This window comes from Neovison vison, chromosome 14, assembly GCF_020171115.1.
Source record: "Neovison vison isolate M4711 chromosome 14, ASM_NN_V1, whole genome shotgun sequence".
Lineage (NCBI taxonomy): Eukaryota > Metazoa > Chordata > Mammalia > Carnivora > Mustelidae > Neogale > Neogale vison.
Window position 1 is genome coordinate 30,938,200 of NC_058104.1, and position 16,498 is coordinate 30,954,697.

General features: G+C 46.4%; 1 protein-coding gene across 2 annotated transcripts; it reads right to left on the reverse strand.

Moving 5' to 3' along the window:
• Positions 1–764: 764 nt before the first annotated feature.
• On the reverse strand, positions 765–15,558 carry UMOD (uromodulin). 2 transcript variants are annotated; one of them, XM_044234153.1, is made up of 11 exons: positions 15,337–15,558; positions 13,658–13,791; positions 11,480–12,256; positions 11,275–11,382; positions 9,677–9,885; positions 8,529–8,677; positions 6,370–6,615; positions 3,721–3,883; positions 3,035–3,116; positions 2,270–2,311; positions 765–1,100 (listed from the first exon to the last, which is right to left on the reverse strand). In XM_044234153.1, the coding sequence occupies exons 2-11, from the start codon at positions 13,749–13,751 to the stop codon at positions 1,039–1,041; spliced, it is 1,932 nt and encodes a 643-aa protein (XP_044090088.1). In that variant the 5' UTR covers positions 13,752–13,791; positions 15,337–15,558; the 3' UTR covers positions 765–1,038. The 2 variants fall into 2 exon arrangements, with proteins under 2 accessions (XP_044090088.1, XP_044090087.1); XM_044234152.1 differs by having other exon boundaries at positions 13,658–13,855.
• Positions 15,559–16,498: the final 940 nt, after the last annotated feature.

Genomic DNA, 16,498 nt, shown 5'->3' on the forward strand with positions numbered 1-16,498 from the left:
CTTTCCACTGCTACTGTTGTTGTGGCTGTGCACGCAGGCCTACATCTTCTGGATGGAGAGAGACAAGTACAATGGATGGAGGAAACCTGGGATAGGTCATACATTACCTCTAAATACTCTGAGACTTCTGAAGATAGGTCATACATTACCTCTAAATACTCTGAGACTTCTGAAGATAGGGACTGTGTCTGTCTTATTTACTCCTGTCTCCCCAGTACCTTAGGTGAGCACCTAGAGCATACTGGATGCTCACCTAAATATTTCTGCAAAGCTGAATGGACCCTGTGAAAGCATCATTTTTAATCTCTATTATAGAGCGGCAGCAGCCCCCAGTCACACTTTCCATTTCTGCCATTTCTTCCATGCCTGCCACACTTGTAATCACCATTCAAATTCTCATTTTCCTGCCAGACTGTATGCTCCAGGAAGGGAGGGATGGTGTGTGGCTCATTCCCTGCTGTATCCCCAGCAGCTAGGACAGGGCTGGCACATAGGAGGTGCTCAGCAAATATTTCTGAGTAAATGGATGCATGGAAAAATGAATGAAAGAATGGATGGACGAAGCTCAGAGACATTGTCTATTTTATCTGAGGTTGTATGCCAGAACCAGTTGAAGCCAGTCTCTCCAACCAGGGTGTGAGCACCATGAATGCAGGGATGCAGTCTGGTTTTTTTCACCACAGGGTCCTCAGCTCTCTGATTAGTTCTTACATATACACGGTGCTCAATAAATCCTTGTTGAATGAATGAATGACTTCAAAGACTGAGCTTTTAAAATTGTAATTATTTTGCCATACTCTTCAAAGAGACATGGGACCTTATGTGCGGACACATCACAAGTCCCATTTTGAGAGAAGGCAGAATTTGAAAATAGAGAATATTTTGCAACAGTGAAGATTAAAGTGGGTGGGGTGGGGGGAGAAGAGGGGCAAGGTTGACTGAAGTGTGAGCTCCCTTTTCTGTGGCTGGAGCACTAAACTGCATCATCCCCAGCCATCAGGAAATGAAGCCACAGAGCACAGGGTTTCCAGCTGCCAGTCACTGAGACATCAGGGTCAAGGTGGCCCACAGAAGCAGAGGCAGCCAGACCTTCAGGAACCCTGCAAAGAAAACAATTACAGGGCTGCTGGTAGCACTGATGTACCTTTGTACAAAACTAACATAAGATGCCACCTTTAGACTGACCAATTAGGAAAGGACACCCTCTCTGGGCTGATCAGTTAGAAAAGGCAAACTTTTCTTTATGGGCCCTGAAAACCAATTAGAAAAAGGTTCTATTTGGGGTGGTAAAAGAAAAAAAGTGCCCTCCCAAGTGAACCAGATTGAAGAAAACAGTCTTTCCTCTGACACTAGGATTGGTAGCCCCTCAAAAGGACACTCATGTGCAGTGCCCAACCTATTCAACCATCCTTGGTGACTTTGGGATAGTCACAGAGGATGAGCCTCTTAAGAACATCTTGAATCTTCAACTCCAAGCTCACTGGTGAAGGGTTGGCCTAGCTCAGGTAAAACACTAGGTTGGTGTAACGACTCCTTCAGATGTAGATGCCAGGAACCAAGAAGGGCAACACTTACATGAATTCACTTTTCATCCAGATTTTCAGACAAGTCAGTGTCTGTGAAAATCACAGGCCATAAAGTGCCAGCTCTCGCTGGCCTTTGTGGTCAGAGAGGCAGAGAAACAGAGCTTCTTGTTTGTCTAGTGTGTTCATCCCGGAACTAAGCATGGTCCTTGGCATGTAGTAGCACTCAACATCTATTTGTCACCTATTGAGTGAATCCTAAAAAAGGTGTTAGAGATGAGCCACAAAGCTTCAGGAAGTGCCCAGGGTACAGATCTAGTGTGTGCATGTCTGCGGGGTGTAAGTTTGTAGAAGCATGTGTATGTCTGCCCTTGCAAATATGCCTGCGTGCAGCTGCAGCTCTCTATGCCTCTGTGTGTGCAGATAGGAACATACGCATGTGACGTGGTGTGTGTGTGTGTGTGTGTGCGCACAGACATGTCTGCATGATGTCCATCCTGGTGTGCCTGTCTGTGCATGCCTGTCTTTGTACGCCTGTCTGTGTGCACATATGCACTACTGTGGGACAGCACAGGTGTATGTGCCTATATGTACAGCTCCAGGACCAGGCATTTCTACAGAAGCAGTCATCTCTTCAGAGCTCAGGCCAAGCAGGCCGGGCACTCCAGCACATCCTGGGCCCACATATAAAAGCCCCTGAGAAAGGTTCTAATGCAAGTCCTCCTGAAATGAGGATCTGAACTTACCCAGACTGCTAGAAGCAGCCGTTGAGGCTACTGCCTGGACATCTGTAAAGGGAAGGAAAAGGATTAGTGCAAGGAGAAAGCATGCAGATGGCAAGAGGCCTGAGAGATATCCCTTTAGTTTGCTCTCCTGTTGCAGCTAGAGTGGTCTTTCTGAATCTGGATCAGATCATGTCACTTCTCTGTCTTGGACACTTTAGGAGTTCCCCACTACTTTTAGGAGAAAGGTCCCAAACCTTAGCAACAATGATAAATTCCCACATGGTCTGGGCCCACCTGTAGCAGCTCATCCCATACCAACTTCTTTCTCTTTACAGCCTGCCTGGCCTTTTCTCAGTTCCTCTAGCAGGCTGAGTTACCCACCCCCTCACCTCTGCCACCACAGGCCCTTTGCCTATGCTGTACCCTCTGTCTCTTTCCCTGACCCCTCTTTGTTAATCCTTCCTCAGTCTGAATAACGACTGCTCCACTGGTCTATAGGCTATATGTGAACCAGGTCTGTATCTGTTTTTGCTCACCACAAGATTCCCACCCGCTAGCACAGGACCTAGTACTCAGGAGGTACAAGAGCAAATTTGTGCAATAGAATGAATGAATGACTAGGAACTGGTAAAAGGCAGGCAGCTTGTAGTCCACCTTGCCCCCACAGAATCTACTTGCTCTGGTTCTTCAGAACCCAGTAAGATCCATGGCCAGGTTCTGTCATCCCTTCTCATCTCCAGAGACTATTCCCCACCAGAAACCTGGGGGAGGGAGTGGCTCTCTTACTTTTTCGTGTGATGGGACCCAGGTTCAGGACGTGGGTTTGGTCTATGATGCCCCCACCGCGGAATCTGGTCCTGGAGCAGGTCTGCAGGAAGAGGGCAACAAAGAATCCTTTCCATGAGGGAGACTGAATGTGGTCCTACCATGTAAGGAGTGGGCGGCACTCCTTACAGGGGTCTCCCCCTGCCTCAGGCTGGGGCTTGAGGATGGTCTAGGGAGTTGTCAGGAGATCTGTATACCTGGGCTCATGCCCCACCTCTGCCATTCATTAGGTGTTTGATCTTAGGAAAGTCACTTAAGTTCTCTGAACTGCTCTCCTCATATAGAAAAGGGAGCTAATAAAATGTCTCCCTTTTAGTTACTGCCAAGAATTAGGAAGTTAACACAGATAAGGTGCACCTGGTACTGTGAACTGTCAGCTTCTATGATGAGAACACAGGCTTGCAGACAAGCCAGAGCATTTACCAGCCTGTCGCACTGTGCTGATCCCACCTGATTTCCCAACGGCTTAGGTCTCCTACCTGGCTCTGCCCACCCCATCTTACTGCACACTCTGTTCCTGGACTAAAAGAGAAACACAACAGTAATGTTTGTTTTCTTTTAGACCTTGTGGCCAAATGTCTTTGGTTATAGAAGACAGGCGAGGGGGAGATCGTGGCAGGAAGCCTTAGTGAGGAAAGGCAACTCACAGGTTTGCATTTTTCAGTAAAGGTGTCACAGAGATACACTTCACAGTGCAGGTAGACCAGGTCATAGTTCCCAGCAAAACGGAACATCTGGACAGAAAATCGGCCCTGAGGGGACTCTCCATTCTCCACCACCTGGATGCTTGAGTCCTTAGTGCGTGGACATCTGGGAGGGTTAAGTCACATAACGTGGTTAGTTAAGCAGGCACTCTGGGGCCAAACCTCCTGGATTCAAATCTCACTCCACCACCTATTAGCTATGTGTCCTTGAGCAACTTAATCTCTCTGTGCCCCACATTCCCCATCTGTACACAGGAAATACTATTTGTAACCCATATCATAAGGTAGCTGGGAAGATTAAATCAGTTAACCTTTCCAAGAGCATACTGCAGTATATGACACATTGTAGATGCTTTCTATCTATAATGCATATATATAATGCTGAAATAAAATATCATCAGCACAGGGTTGAAACTATGCTATAAAGTCAGCACCTCTGATTTCCCAAGAATTGAGATTCAGGATCATTACCTACCATTTGTTGGCTATCTCCTGTGTGCCCAGTTCTAATGATACAGTGGCACTCATAAGTCCTGAGGTGCAATGACCAAAAGGCAGAGTGTGTTTGCGTGTGTGTGTGTGTGTTTGTGTTTATGCATGCATGCCCATCTGTATAATTGCACAAGCAACACAGTTGCACCAAAACTCAAAATTGCACATGCAGAGATCATGTGTGTGCTGGGCTGGATCAGGATACAAAGGCAGGCAAACTGGGCGTTTTCTCTGCTTTTTTACATGATTTGTTCAAAATTGATTTAGGAGAGGGTCTGAATGCTCACTGCACTGAGGAAGAACTGAGAAGGGAACTCTCTGCTTTGTGCAAGCCATTCAGATCTTTTTGTGAAAATGCAGACTCCACTTGGCACAACGAAAGCCCTGAGGTTCAGGGGCCCACCCCCTAAAGGCCCCATGCACGCAACCTAAGCAGGGCATCCAAGTTTCCCCTCCTGCCCCTCGCTGTCTCCCCATTCGCCTCTTCCTTACATGTCCTGAGATGTTTGCCACCCTTCCTGGACTAGTGCTTCCCAACCCAGCTCCCACACCCAGACAAAAACACAGGCATACCCAGGACTCCTTCCTGCTTCCTTTTCAGAACTTTCCAAGTGTCCCACAACGTACATACTCAGTGTTTTTACTCAGGTTAAAAAAAAAAAAAAAGTTTACCAATCCCTGCACAGTAGATATTTATGCCCATTTCACATATGAATATTTAGAGAGATGAGATGAATTGTGTCTCCAGACTAAGAAATAGCAAATCTCCATGATGCTCTAATCTCCATCAGTGCCCCTTTCCACATTTGCTTTTTTGGTCTTACCTAGAAACCACCTTCGTATATATTTTTCTTTGTTTCCCAGCATCTGTATTATTATAATTTACTTGCTTTGTGCATTAAATATATTTACATTTTTATTGGAGAATACGTCTATTTTTTAGAAGAATCTTTAGATCCTGACCACAGATAGCAAACCAGCATCACTTGCCATAAGCACAACCTGGGTATTTATGGATAAATGCAAAGTAAAACAGTGCTGTTAAATTTTAGTTAGCTCCTGTCACAGCGGAAGGCCCTAAAGTAGACTTCTTTCTGTTGCAGAGGGGATTAGCAATAACAAATATATATGCCAAATGAGCACCCAACTGATACTTTTCCCTTGATGTAACCAGGCAGATTCTAAGAACCGAAACAGGAATAGGTCACTGCCTTTTGGGGATGCTTTTTCTGACTATGCTATTAAATAGCATATGCCCCTTCCCTTTCCCTGCTTTGGGTTTTTCCTATAGCGCCCTGACCACTGACATGCTACACATTTCATCTTGGTTAATTATTGGTCCCCCCTCTTAGAATATCAGCCGTATGAGGGCAGAGAGTTTTGTCCTTTCTATTCACTGTGCTGTCCACAGACCCAGGCACACAGGAAGCTTTCAAAAGACTTCTATTGTGATTTGAATGACAATGTGAATTACTTCCTCTCAGTGTGGTCTACGGTTCTCCAGTGCTGCTGGAGTGGAAAGTAGCACACCTGTGTCCTCCCTTTTACAACTGGTCCTAACTGTGTCTCTAGCTCAGTCCTCCCAGCCAAGTGCCAGCTTGCCCCCTACCCTGGTGGGTGCACCTTCCAGTCAGGTTTCTTAATCTTTTCTTGAGCGCTGGACACCTGTAGCCTTCTGGTGAAGCCTCTGCCTCCCTCTTCAAAAATAATGTTTTAAATTCATAAAGTAATGTACCTAAGGTTATAAAGGAAACCAGTTCAGCTGAAGCATAGTTCTCAAGATATTAGAGCATTTGATATATGCATTATATATTTACATAATCTATTCTATATAAATACATATATTTACAAAGATATATATTTGATAATACATTAAATAATTTCTAGTAGAAACTCTAATACTCTAGTAACTAAAAAGTACTGACGTGTAAATATTTTCACGTGTCCTGCTAATACTTCTATGGTTTGTTGCCTGTGTTCATAAAGGCTGGTGATGCCAAATTTCAGCTAGAGGTGAATGAATATAAAGATGTACTTTCTCCCAAATCCAAATCCAGAGGCTGCCCCCTTCTGCCCCAGAATTCCATCCATGGGCCTTACCTATCCTGGATGATGAAATATTTCAAGGGGTCCGTGGCATTGCCGCTGGGTGTGGCATAGCAGTTGGTCATCAGTAGTGCAAACCGGGACAGGTCACCCCCATCCAGCACGGTGCCCACGTAGAGAAAGGCCTCTGTGGCCAGGGTCACAGACGAGCCTTGGTAGGGCTCTGTGTAGGTGGGGCTCTGGAAGAGTGCCATCCGCACGGTGAACATGCCTGTCCCACCCACGCTGATGTTCAGAACGCTGCCAGGGGAGAGGGGCTGGTGAGAAAACCAGAGCTGAGAACAGCAACAGATGGGCCACCCTTTCTGGTCCGTGGTCCCAGGTGGTCCCTGGCAGCTCTGTGCGTGTTTATCTAGCAGAAGGACTAGAACCCACCAACCACTGCAGTGGCTGCATACTGTGATGAGCAGACATGGTGGGTCACCTCGGGATCTTGTTGAAATGCAGGTTCTGGTTTGGTAGGTTCAAGTAGAGCTCAAGATTCTGCATCTTTAACAAGCTCCCGTGTGATGCTGATGCTGCTGATCTAGAGACCACATTTTTTGTAACATGTCCACACACCACCCCCCTTGGTGGCCCTTGCCTTCAAGGAGTCCAGTAAAGAAATTCTCAAGGGAGTCACCTACATTCCTTCTTTGGTCTCAGCCTGGGACAATTAAAAGGGTTGGCTATGAGTCCTACCGCCTAGATCAGAGTTCTGGCTCCACCTATAGCAGAAGGTGGGGGTTTTGTAAATGGGTTGTTTTTAACCACATTGAAAACAGCTACACGAATGAGACTTCACAGGATGAGCCAATAAAGGACACTGTAAGACTGATTCACTAGGAAATAAGGCACATGATAAAAGCTCAGTAATACAGAAGTCCATTTTGCAGGTGAGAACTCGGTTATTGGTTTGGACTCCAATTTGGACTAGGGCAAGATTTCCAGCTCAAATCAAAAGACATCTCCATATAGGTATGTTGTTCCCTGAAGTCTCTCAGGCCTGAGACCTGGCCACATTGCTCCAGGGCATTGCTTGGCCAGATGATGCTCCACCCAAAGGCAGACAGTATGCAGCCTTCTTTCCCCAAGTCAGCCACACACTCTCATCAGTACCTAGTGCCCTTCCCTGAGTCTGGTTGGCCCAAAGAACATGAAGTCATGGATGAGTTGCATAATGAAGGTCATGGTAGAGTGAGGGCTCTAAGCATGATGGCCTGGGTTTGAATTCCAGCTCTGTCACTTATTAGACTCTTAACTTTGGACGGGTTACTCAGTCTTCTCTGAACCTCAATTTCTACATCTGTATAATGGGAGTAATAGTAATAATAGTAGTAAATACTTACACCTCTTAAGGTACTTTAAGATTTCAATGAGATGTTTCCTACAGAGCACTTAACACAATGTCTGATATATAATGAGCTCTTGATAAATGCTTGTTATAGTTACAACTTTAATTTTTCCAACATTAGCATCATTGGTCTGTGATTCTCCCTACTCAGAGATTTTCAATTTTATTTAGCAACAGGATGCTTTGATTTATTTATTTTTTTAATAAATCTCATGTGGCACCCAATATGGATAGAACTTCTTTGGTTCACCATGCAGGCAATCCCCAGACATACTTCCTTAAAGACCCTCAGACTCTAAGAGGCATAATTTATAAATCCTTCTTTAATCAAATTCCTATTTATAGAGAAGAAAGGAAACTAAGGTTCAAACATGGCATATGAATTATTTCTCATATAAATAGCAGGTCTGGACCTAGAGTCCTCCCTTCTTCCATCTGATCCAACCACTCTGGCCCTCTGATAAGCCAGAGGCCCTCATAGTTAATTCACATATGCCAAGCACTGTTGTGCTTCTAAGAAAGGCAGTACAAGTACTTTTAGGTCCATTTCACAGGTGAGAAGACTGACAGCCAGAGTGGGGCTATCAATTTCCAGAGCTGGAAAAAAATACATCTGGTTAGTATGTGACAGAGCCTGGATTTGATTCTGGGGTCCTTCCTTCCACACTGGGCTCCTCCATTGGAAATACTGCCTCCCAGCCCCCTCCCCACCACCCAGCAACTTATGGCTGGCAGTTAACAGGGAAGCTGAGGACCTAGTGGTTAAGTGTTTGTGGGGGTAGAGATGGCCAGGGGCACTGGGGACCCTCTCTGGCCATACCTGACCATTGGCTGCAGGGAGGTCTTCAAGCTGACTTTCATGTCCAGCGGGTAGGAACATGCAAAGTTGACTTTGATGTTGCGGTCACGAATGATGATGTCATCTGCCAGGTAGAGGGTGTTGCTGTATGTGGCATGGGTTTCGTTCCTCTGTGTTGAGGGGTGGGAGTGGGAGAGAAGGGCATGAGAATCTGAGTAGGACTCAAAACCAAAGCGGTTTCTCTGGCCACCTGTGTGTTGCCCTCCCAGCTGTTATAATCAAAAGTTGGGACAGCAGCCATATATGAGCTAGGCCCTGAGCTAAACATTCCTCCTGCATGACTGCATTAGCTCCTTCATGACCCTAAGAGGAGGGCAGCTATCTCCCTGCCTCATCATGAGGAGATGGGGGTTCACAGAAACAGTTACTCTTGAGTAACTTGCTCACAGTATGTGGGATCTAATAAGCCTGGGCTCTTCAAATTAGATCATGTCTTCTCTCAAACACTAAAAAGACTTAAAACCACGTCCAGACTCATTATTAATGCTGGAATTTCAGACTCTGTGCTAAGCAAATAACAATTGCTTTCTTCCTTTTTTTTTTTTTTTTTTTTTTTTGTCTTCTTTCTTTTTCTTTCTGGGGGATGAGGGAATTGGAGAAGCAGTGTTCCACTCAAACATCGAGCTCCGGGTCCCTTCTGAGGAGTTTTCTGGAGGAGAGGTCCTAGTTCTCTGAACACTAGTGATGCAGACCTTGTCTTCAAGGACCATTCAAGACAGACCTGTTTCTGAGCCCAGTGCTGAACAGTGCTGAGCCCAGTTCAGGTTTCTGAACCTGCTGGCTGAGAAGACGCACTGCCCAGTCCAGGCCCTTCTCTTCCCATCAGTAAAATGGGGAACTATCATGGATCATTCTCTTTACTGAAACTTACATTTACTAAGCACTTACACTGTGCCAATCACTGTCCTAAGCATTTCACACACCTTAACTCCTTTAATTCTCTTAACCCTGTGAAGTAAGTACTAGTATCATTATTCCATTTTATAGTTGAGGAAACTATAAACATTTTATAGCTGAGGCACAGCTGGGCTCATATGACTAGGAAATGCTAAACCTGTGGCTTGAACCAGGTAGTGCTCTAACCCTGTCCCATGTTGGCCAGGACATACCATCATCACCGTCCCACAGGGGCCATCCCTGGCTGGGGTCACCACAGATATCCAGTCCCGGTCACTCCTCTCACTGAAGCCTGAGCACTGGCTGTCACTCAGGGACATGAAAACCTGCTCAAAGCCCAGGCTCTTCAGCTGGCACTTGCTTAGGGACACCTTGATGTCATTGGCTCCACACTCCAGCCTGCGCTCCAGGAGGGAGAGATCTGAAATGGGCAGGGAAAGCAGGATTGGAAACTTGTAACCACAATTCAGGGTCCAGCACATCCCCGGGGCCCAGGCCCAGCTGGTCGGCTGGCCATCAGCTCGGGACACTCAGACTAGCCCCCGTCTCATCTTGCTGTGATCTCCTCTTTCAGAGGGACGGAGACAAAAGACTGGATTCCAAACATCACTGGATGGATCCAATTGGCCAACCATCAGCTCCATATTACCTTAAGTATGGGACTGTGTACAAAAAACAATATTCTGGTTGTTCACCTCCCAACATTAAATACACTGAGTCTCAGTAAAATTAAACAAAACAACAAACACATTAATCTCAATATCTTTCCATCCTTTTTGTATAATCCACACTAGCTACTAATGTTTTTAATGCTATACACTTGCTAATTTCCCTTTTAAAACAACAGAGTGCAGACATCAGGCTCAGTGTTTGGGGCACACAATGACATCCAGCTGGATTTTTTTTTTTAACTTTTTAAAAATTGAAGTATTACACACCTGCTGGGATTTAATAATTTTCTATCATTGTATTCATTTTTACTGTTACCTTCTATCTAAAGTGTTACTTGCCACAGACACAGCAGTGACCATAAATGTCCTGTTTATTTAAAAGAAGGATTTAACCAGTTTAAAGAAGAACAAGTTAATAATAAAAATTGCAGTCTAGGTAGTACTTGGAAAAAACAAAATTGTAAAATTAGTATTTGGATGTGACTAAAATCATGACTGAAGTTTGGGAGATACTAGTCTGCTTCAATCATTGTATGTATGGGGAAACTGAGGCTTGGAGACCCACAGAGCCCTGCTTGTCTCTGCTGGTCAGTGGAAGGCCCAGCCCTTGAAACTGCAGGCTGGTCACCAGTCCTGTGTTCTTGAGCTGTAGAAATAGGGCTTGGGCAGCCTTAGGCCAACAAGTGGCAGCCACCTGTGCTGTAGTGTGGGAGCCCCAGAAAGAAGCTGGGGGCAAGGAGGTCCCCAAAGCTCTGGGAGCTTTGGGGTCTCCTTGTTTTTTTTTTTTTTTTTAAATTTTTTTTATTTATTTGACAGAGAAAGAGCACAAGTAGGCAGAGAGGCAGGCAGAGAGAGAGGGAAGCAGGCTCCCTGCTGAGCAGAGAGCCCGATGCGGGGCTCAATCCCAGGACCCCGGGATCATGACCTGAGCTGAAGGCAGAGGATGAACCCACCAAGCCACCCAGGTGTCCCTGGGGGTCTCCTGGTTTTAACAGATATAACTGGGCCTACTTTTTACTCGGATGGGATAATATACAGCCCTGCATCATCTTCACATGTTTCCAACTCACACATAGAAATCTGTCCCTCCCTCAGTTGCTGACATTTTCAGCACGGTGGCCTCCTCCCACTGGCCTCACCTGTGATGTTGAAGTCCTGTTTGCACTGGCAGCTCCATGTGCCATCATCCGATTTGCAGTCCTCCTCTGCACTGCACTCCTCACATGTCCCCATCACGGAGCTGGGGTCTACGGGATCATAGACACAGACGGTCAACAGGGATGCTCCCTGGGTTCTTGTGATGCCCACCCAGGTCTGGAGTGTGGGGATGGGGTACCCACTCACCTGTGCAATAGGCCAGATAGCACTCGGGGGGTGCGGTCAGGTTGTAGACATAGTAGCCACCAGCACAGGCCTTCACTTGGACGGGCGTGTCCCACAGGCAGCAGTGACCACTCCAGTGTGCGCAGGCTTTGCGGTTCACTATGCCCTCGTCACTGGACGGGTGTGTGCCGTTGAGCCACATGGTTGCGGCCGTGTTGCAGTGCAGGACCGGCACGCAGGTCTCTGCCAGGCGCACACCACCCGGCCCCATGAAGCGGTACCAGCCGCTCAGGCCCAGGTCACAGGTGTAACCTGCCCCATACTCTGTGCTGCGCCAGTACTCATCTAGAACATGGTGCTCCTGGCATGGGTCCACGCACACCAGTGTGTCACCCTCGTGCACACAGTCCAGTCCCGGCCCACAGGAGCCCGGGGAGCACTCGCAGTGCTGCCCGTCCCCCAGGTAGCCTGCAGGACAGACACATGAGTAATTGCCCTTGGTATTGACGCAGGTGGCTAGGGGGTGGCAGTGGTTGAGCCCCGGCTGGGCGCACTCATCCACATCGGTGCACCCCAGCCCAGGCGTCAGACGGAAACCTGCAGTGCAGGTGCACATGTAGGAGCCCAGCGTGTTCACGCAGCTGCTGCCCTCGGAGCAGTTGTGGGCCCCAGGAATGACACATTCATCCAGGTCTGTGCACAGGAGGCCGTCGCCCGTGAAACCCGCCTGGCAGGAGCATGTTGTAACAGTCCCGTCCTCCATGCAGGTGGCATTGCTGTGACATTCAGAGCAGCTTCCTGTGGATAGAAGAGCCCAGCTTCAGAGTGGGAGCAGCGGGGCCAGTGGTCACTCACAGTCCTCCTGCATCCCTCAGGGTACCGTGTTCTTTAAGACTTGGTCCCTGGATGAGTCTCTCCAAAACAACTAAACACAAAACTCCCCCGATGATTCCACTGTGCATTCTTCTGTGTTAAGCATTGCTTCAAATTGTGTCTTCTTTCAAAATATCTACATTTCCACATTCAGAGGAATAATACAGAGTTCTTGACACTTGGTAAGATTTAGGTAACCCTGTTGCCCCTTCCCCACCTTTGAACATTAATTTCTTTTGCCCAGATCTTCTCTGCCTCCCTTCTGAAGACTTCCCCTACTTTCCCTGAAAGGGGCTGTCATACTTTGTGTGATGTTCTCCATGACAGTAAAAAACAATGAAGATAACGAGCTTTCATTTATTAAGCACTTACTATATGCTAGACATTGGGATTGTGCTTTTCACTCATTATCTCCTTGAATCCTCCCCAACGGCTCTGTAGGATTGCTTTTGTATTTACCCTAATTTTAAAGATGAGCAAACTGGAGTTTCAAGGGTTTAAGCCACTTGCTTTGCTGGTAAGGAGCAGAGCCAGGACACAAACCTAGGCAGCAGGACCACAGAATATATGCTCTTAACCTCTTAATCATGACACTGAAATGACGTTTACTGTGCCTCAAAGTACTCCAGCTCAGGGGAGAAGCCCAGCTCCTTTCTCCAGGGAGAAGCTGAAAGCTAGATGAGGATAATGCAAGACCAATGGAATGACCTCATAAGAGTGCAGGGGGATGGGGCACCTGGGTGGCTCTGTGGGTTAAGCCTCTGCCTTCAGCTCAGGTCAATATCTCAGAGTCCTGTGATCGAACCCCGCTTCAGGCTCTGTGCTCAGCGGAGAGCCTGCTTCCTCCTCTCTCTCTGCCTGCCTCTGTGCCTACTTGTGATCTCTCTCTGTCAAATAAATAAATAAAAACTTTAAAATAAAAAAAAGAATCCCGGGAAAGGTGTTTGGGAGCCACTTAGGTGTGTTCAGATCTCCAGTGGGGTTGAATATGTTCTTTCCCTTCCAGTAAAGTGCTAGGGGACCTTAGTGGTGTTCTAGACTCTTGCCTCTCAGTTTGTAATCCAAGGACCACAGCATCAGCATCACCTGAGAGCTTGTCAGAAATGCAGAATCTCAGGCCCTAGACAGGGCCTACTGAATCAGAATCTGCATTTTAGCAAAATTCCCACCTGAGTCCTATATACATTAAAGTATAAAAAATGGGTTTAGAATAAATCAAATACTAAGTAATATAGGAGAGGGAGCCGGACCTCCTCTGTGGACAGCAGCATTGTTCCCTGCACACACACATATACACACACATACACACACATACACCCCACTTACTTGCTTCCGAGGTGTCAATGAATGAAGCTATGATGACCCAAGAGGTTACCGTGACTACCGTCCACACTGAGGTCAGGGAGGAAAGTTGCCCCATTCTTTCTGCTCTTCACAGTTACTTCTGGTCTGGGGAGAACCTGCCCAAAGGCAAAGACAGGTTGACCCCTTGGGATTTCCTCCCTGTCTGTGATGCCTGGAGTCCTGTGGAACAGAGATGGATGGGATGATCTTACTTACTTCCCCACAGTGTTTTGGGAGGAGTGCTTTGGTCATGTACTGTACAACTCCTGAAGATGTCATTTATATGAACTACAGAAAGTGTACAGTGTTGGGGTCCTTGCTTTGGTGGTTTTCCCATCTGTGACCCCACCCTTACTGCCACCCACATATTAGCCTCTGCTCTCCCAGGCTCAGTGCATCTGGAAGAACAGAGTCTCACTTGGAACAGGAAGCAGCAAGGTGGAGTCGTGTGTTCCGGACTCACCATCTTATTGGAGGCAGCTTTGGGTTTTCCCAGCCCACTCCTGATCCCCTGCTGGGATACTTACAACTTGCCCAGATCCATTTATCCATTCAACAAACATTTATGGAGTAGCTACCAAGTGCCAAATGGAGCTACAGTCCAAGGAAAGCATGAATAGGACAAGCAAGATCCCCAACTTCATGCAGCCCATATATTGCAAAGTTGCTTGAGATACGACTAATTTTCACAGTGGATTTTAGTGCTTCCAGAGCAGTTGCTTATTATTTCACTCAATTGGTCAGATAATCCTAGATAGGTATTACTATTGCCTCCATTTTTACAGCAGCAAACCAGGGGAGTAGATGGTGGTTAAATGTGTGGGACCTGGAGGCTGTCACCAGCATCTAAATCCCTGTTTTACTAATCACTAACAATGTAACACTGGGCAAGGATTACAGTTTGCTAAGAATTCATTTCCTCATCTATGAAATATGGATCATTGCTTTTACAAACTGAGTGCCTAGGATGTGCCAGGCTCAGTTTGAAGTCCCTGTGTTCAAAGAACTTGTGTTCTGGAACTGTATTTTCCAAGCTTTTGTGACCACAGTCTGTTAAAAGGAAAATATCTTTTGCCATTACCTGATGTAGGTGCCTGTGTGTGTGCATGGGTACACACATGGTGTACACACTTACACAGACACACAAAATACAAGTTTTATAAAATTCTTAACTACTGTATGTATTGCTTGCTGACATAGTTGATAACATTTAATTAAAAGAAAATTTTGGATATAAACCACAAACGATTTCATGATCTACTAATGGGTCATGACCTGTAATTTGAAAACACTGAGGCAGATGATAACTGACTACATTTTATCATGGGGATTAATCAAAGCAGGGCCTGGCATATAGCAAATGCTATTATTGTTCACTACTCTATCCCCAGTGCCTAGTACCTGGTAAAGATTTTGCTGAGATTAGTTGAATGAGTGAAGAAATAAATAGTCATTGTTACTAGAAAAGCACAGCCTCAAAGAGAGGGAGATTGACCAACCGAAGACAATGAAGCCAGTAGTCAGCAGAGGAATGACCCAATCTGGGACTGACCCAGGAGTCCAGTCTCTTCATTTTACTTCCCCTCCCAAACAGAAAGGGAGTCAGCAGAGAACTAGGTGGGGAGAAGTGGCTAGGAGAAGAGAGCCGTAGATAGCCTTACCTGAAGCCAGAGAGAGAATTAGTCCATTGACGAATGTTTGCCTCCTATATATCCATCTGCCCCTGGTTGGCAGTCTCTCCTCCAATTATTCTCCGGTTCTGTTTCTTGAGATTGTTTTCTTGAGGGTGGAATGTTTTCCCCTTGGGCACAGTACTTCCCTGTCCTAGGATGTCAGATTGTTGTTCTTTTTCCTAACACCCCAAATGATTGACATTGGGGGTCAAATTTGTGCCTGCAAATATAAGGCCTCAGTTTTGTACCTTTTGGCATAAAGAGATTCCTTAGTTAGAAATTAACTGGAAAAGCAGTGCCAAGGTACTAGGCATTTTCTTGGTCATTGAGAAGGACAAGGTGGACCCAAAGAGCCAGGCAGAAGCAAGTATCCAAAGCCAGGGTGTGCTAGGGCGAAAGAGAGTTTCTATTGCCCCCATTAGGACATGCATCTGTGGTCATTTGGGGAGGGCACCCTGCTAAGGCACACTCCATCCTCATGAGCTCAGCAAGCTCTTCTATGGTCTGGACATGAGCAGGAGAGGAGGTAGATATGGCTGAAGGTCAAAGCCAGAAGATAATTCAGACATCATCAGACCAGACCCATTCTCTAAAGTAAGAGATCTGAGTTTCCATGAGGATAGGCCCCCTGGGGAGGTGGATAACTTCCGTGACTAAGGAGACTGACTTTTGAATCAGTCCATCGGGCTCCCAATTAGCCATTTATTGTGTGCGAGAGGACTCATTTCTTTAATAATCTTCCTGAGGTCATTTTCGTTATCTGTAAAAGGAAAGTACTTATCTCTTAAAAATTGTTATGGTGGGGGTGCCTGGGTGGCTCAGTGGTTTAAAGCCTCTGCCTTTGGCTCAGGTCATGATCTCAGGTCCTGGAATCGAGCCCCGCATCAGGCTCTCTGCTCTGCAGGGAGCCTGCTTCCTCCTCTCTCTCTGCCTGCCTCTCCGCCTACTTGTGATCTCTGTCTGTCAAATAAATAAATAAAATCTTTTAAAAAAAAATTGTTATGGTGGTTAAAGGAGAAGATGGGGAGAACAGAGGTGGTGTGATGATTCTACCTGTCAGTACTGCTTTGCTGATGTATAGTCACAGGGGTCAAAATGGCAGAGCCTGGGCTCAAGCCCACGGGTCCTGACCCAGCCCCACGTAGATGGC

What these genes read in the sequence shown, in the direction of transcription:
- UMOD (XM_044234153.1), bottom strand. Translation starts at nt 13,751, where the DNA reads ATGGGGCAACTTTCCTCCCTGACCTCAGTGTGGACGGTAGTCACGGTA. An exon ending in CATTGACACCTCGGAAGCAA is followed by an intron (nt 12,257 to 13,657) that starts GTAAGTGGGGTG and finishes TTCTATCCACAG; the next exon opens with GAAGCTGCTCTGAATGTCAC. An exon ending in GGCTGCTTCTAGCAGTCTGG is followed by an intron (nt 1,101 to 2,269) that starts GTAAGTTCAGAT and finishes TTTTCTTTGCAG; the next exon opens with GGTTCCTGAAGGTCTGGCTG.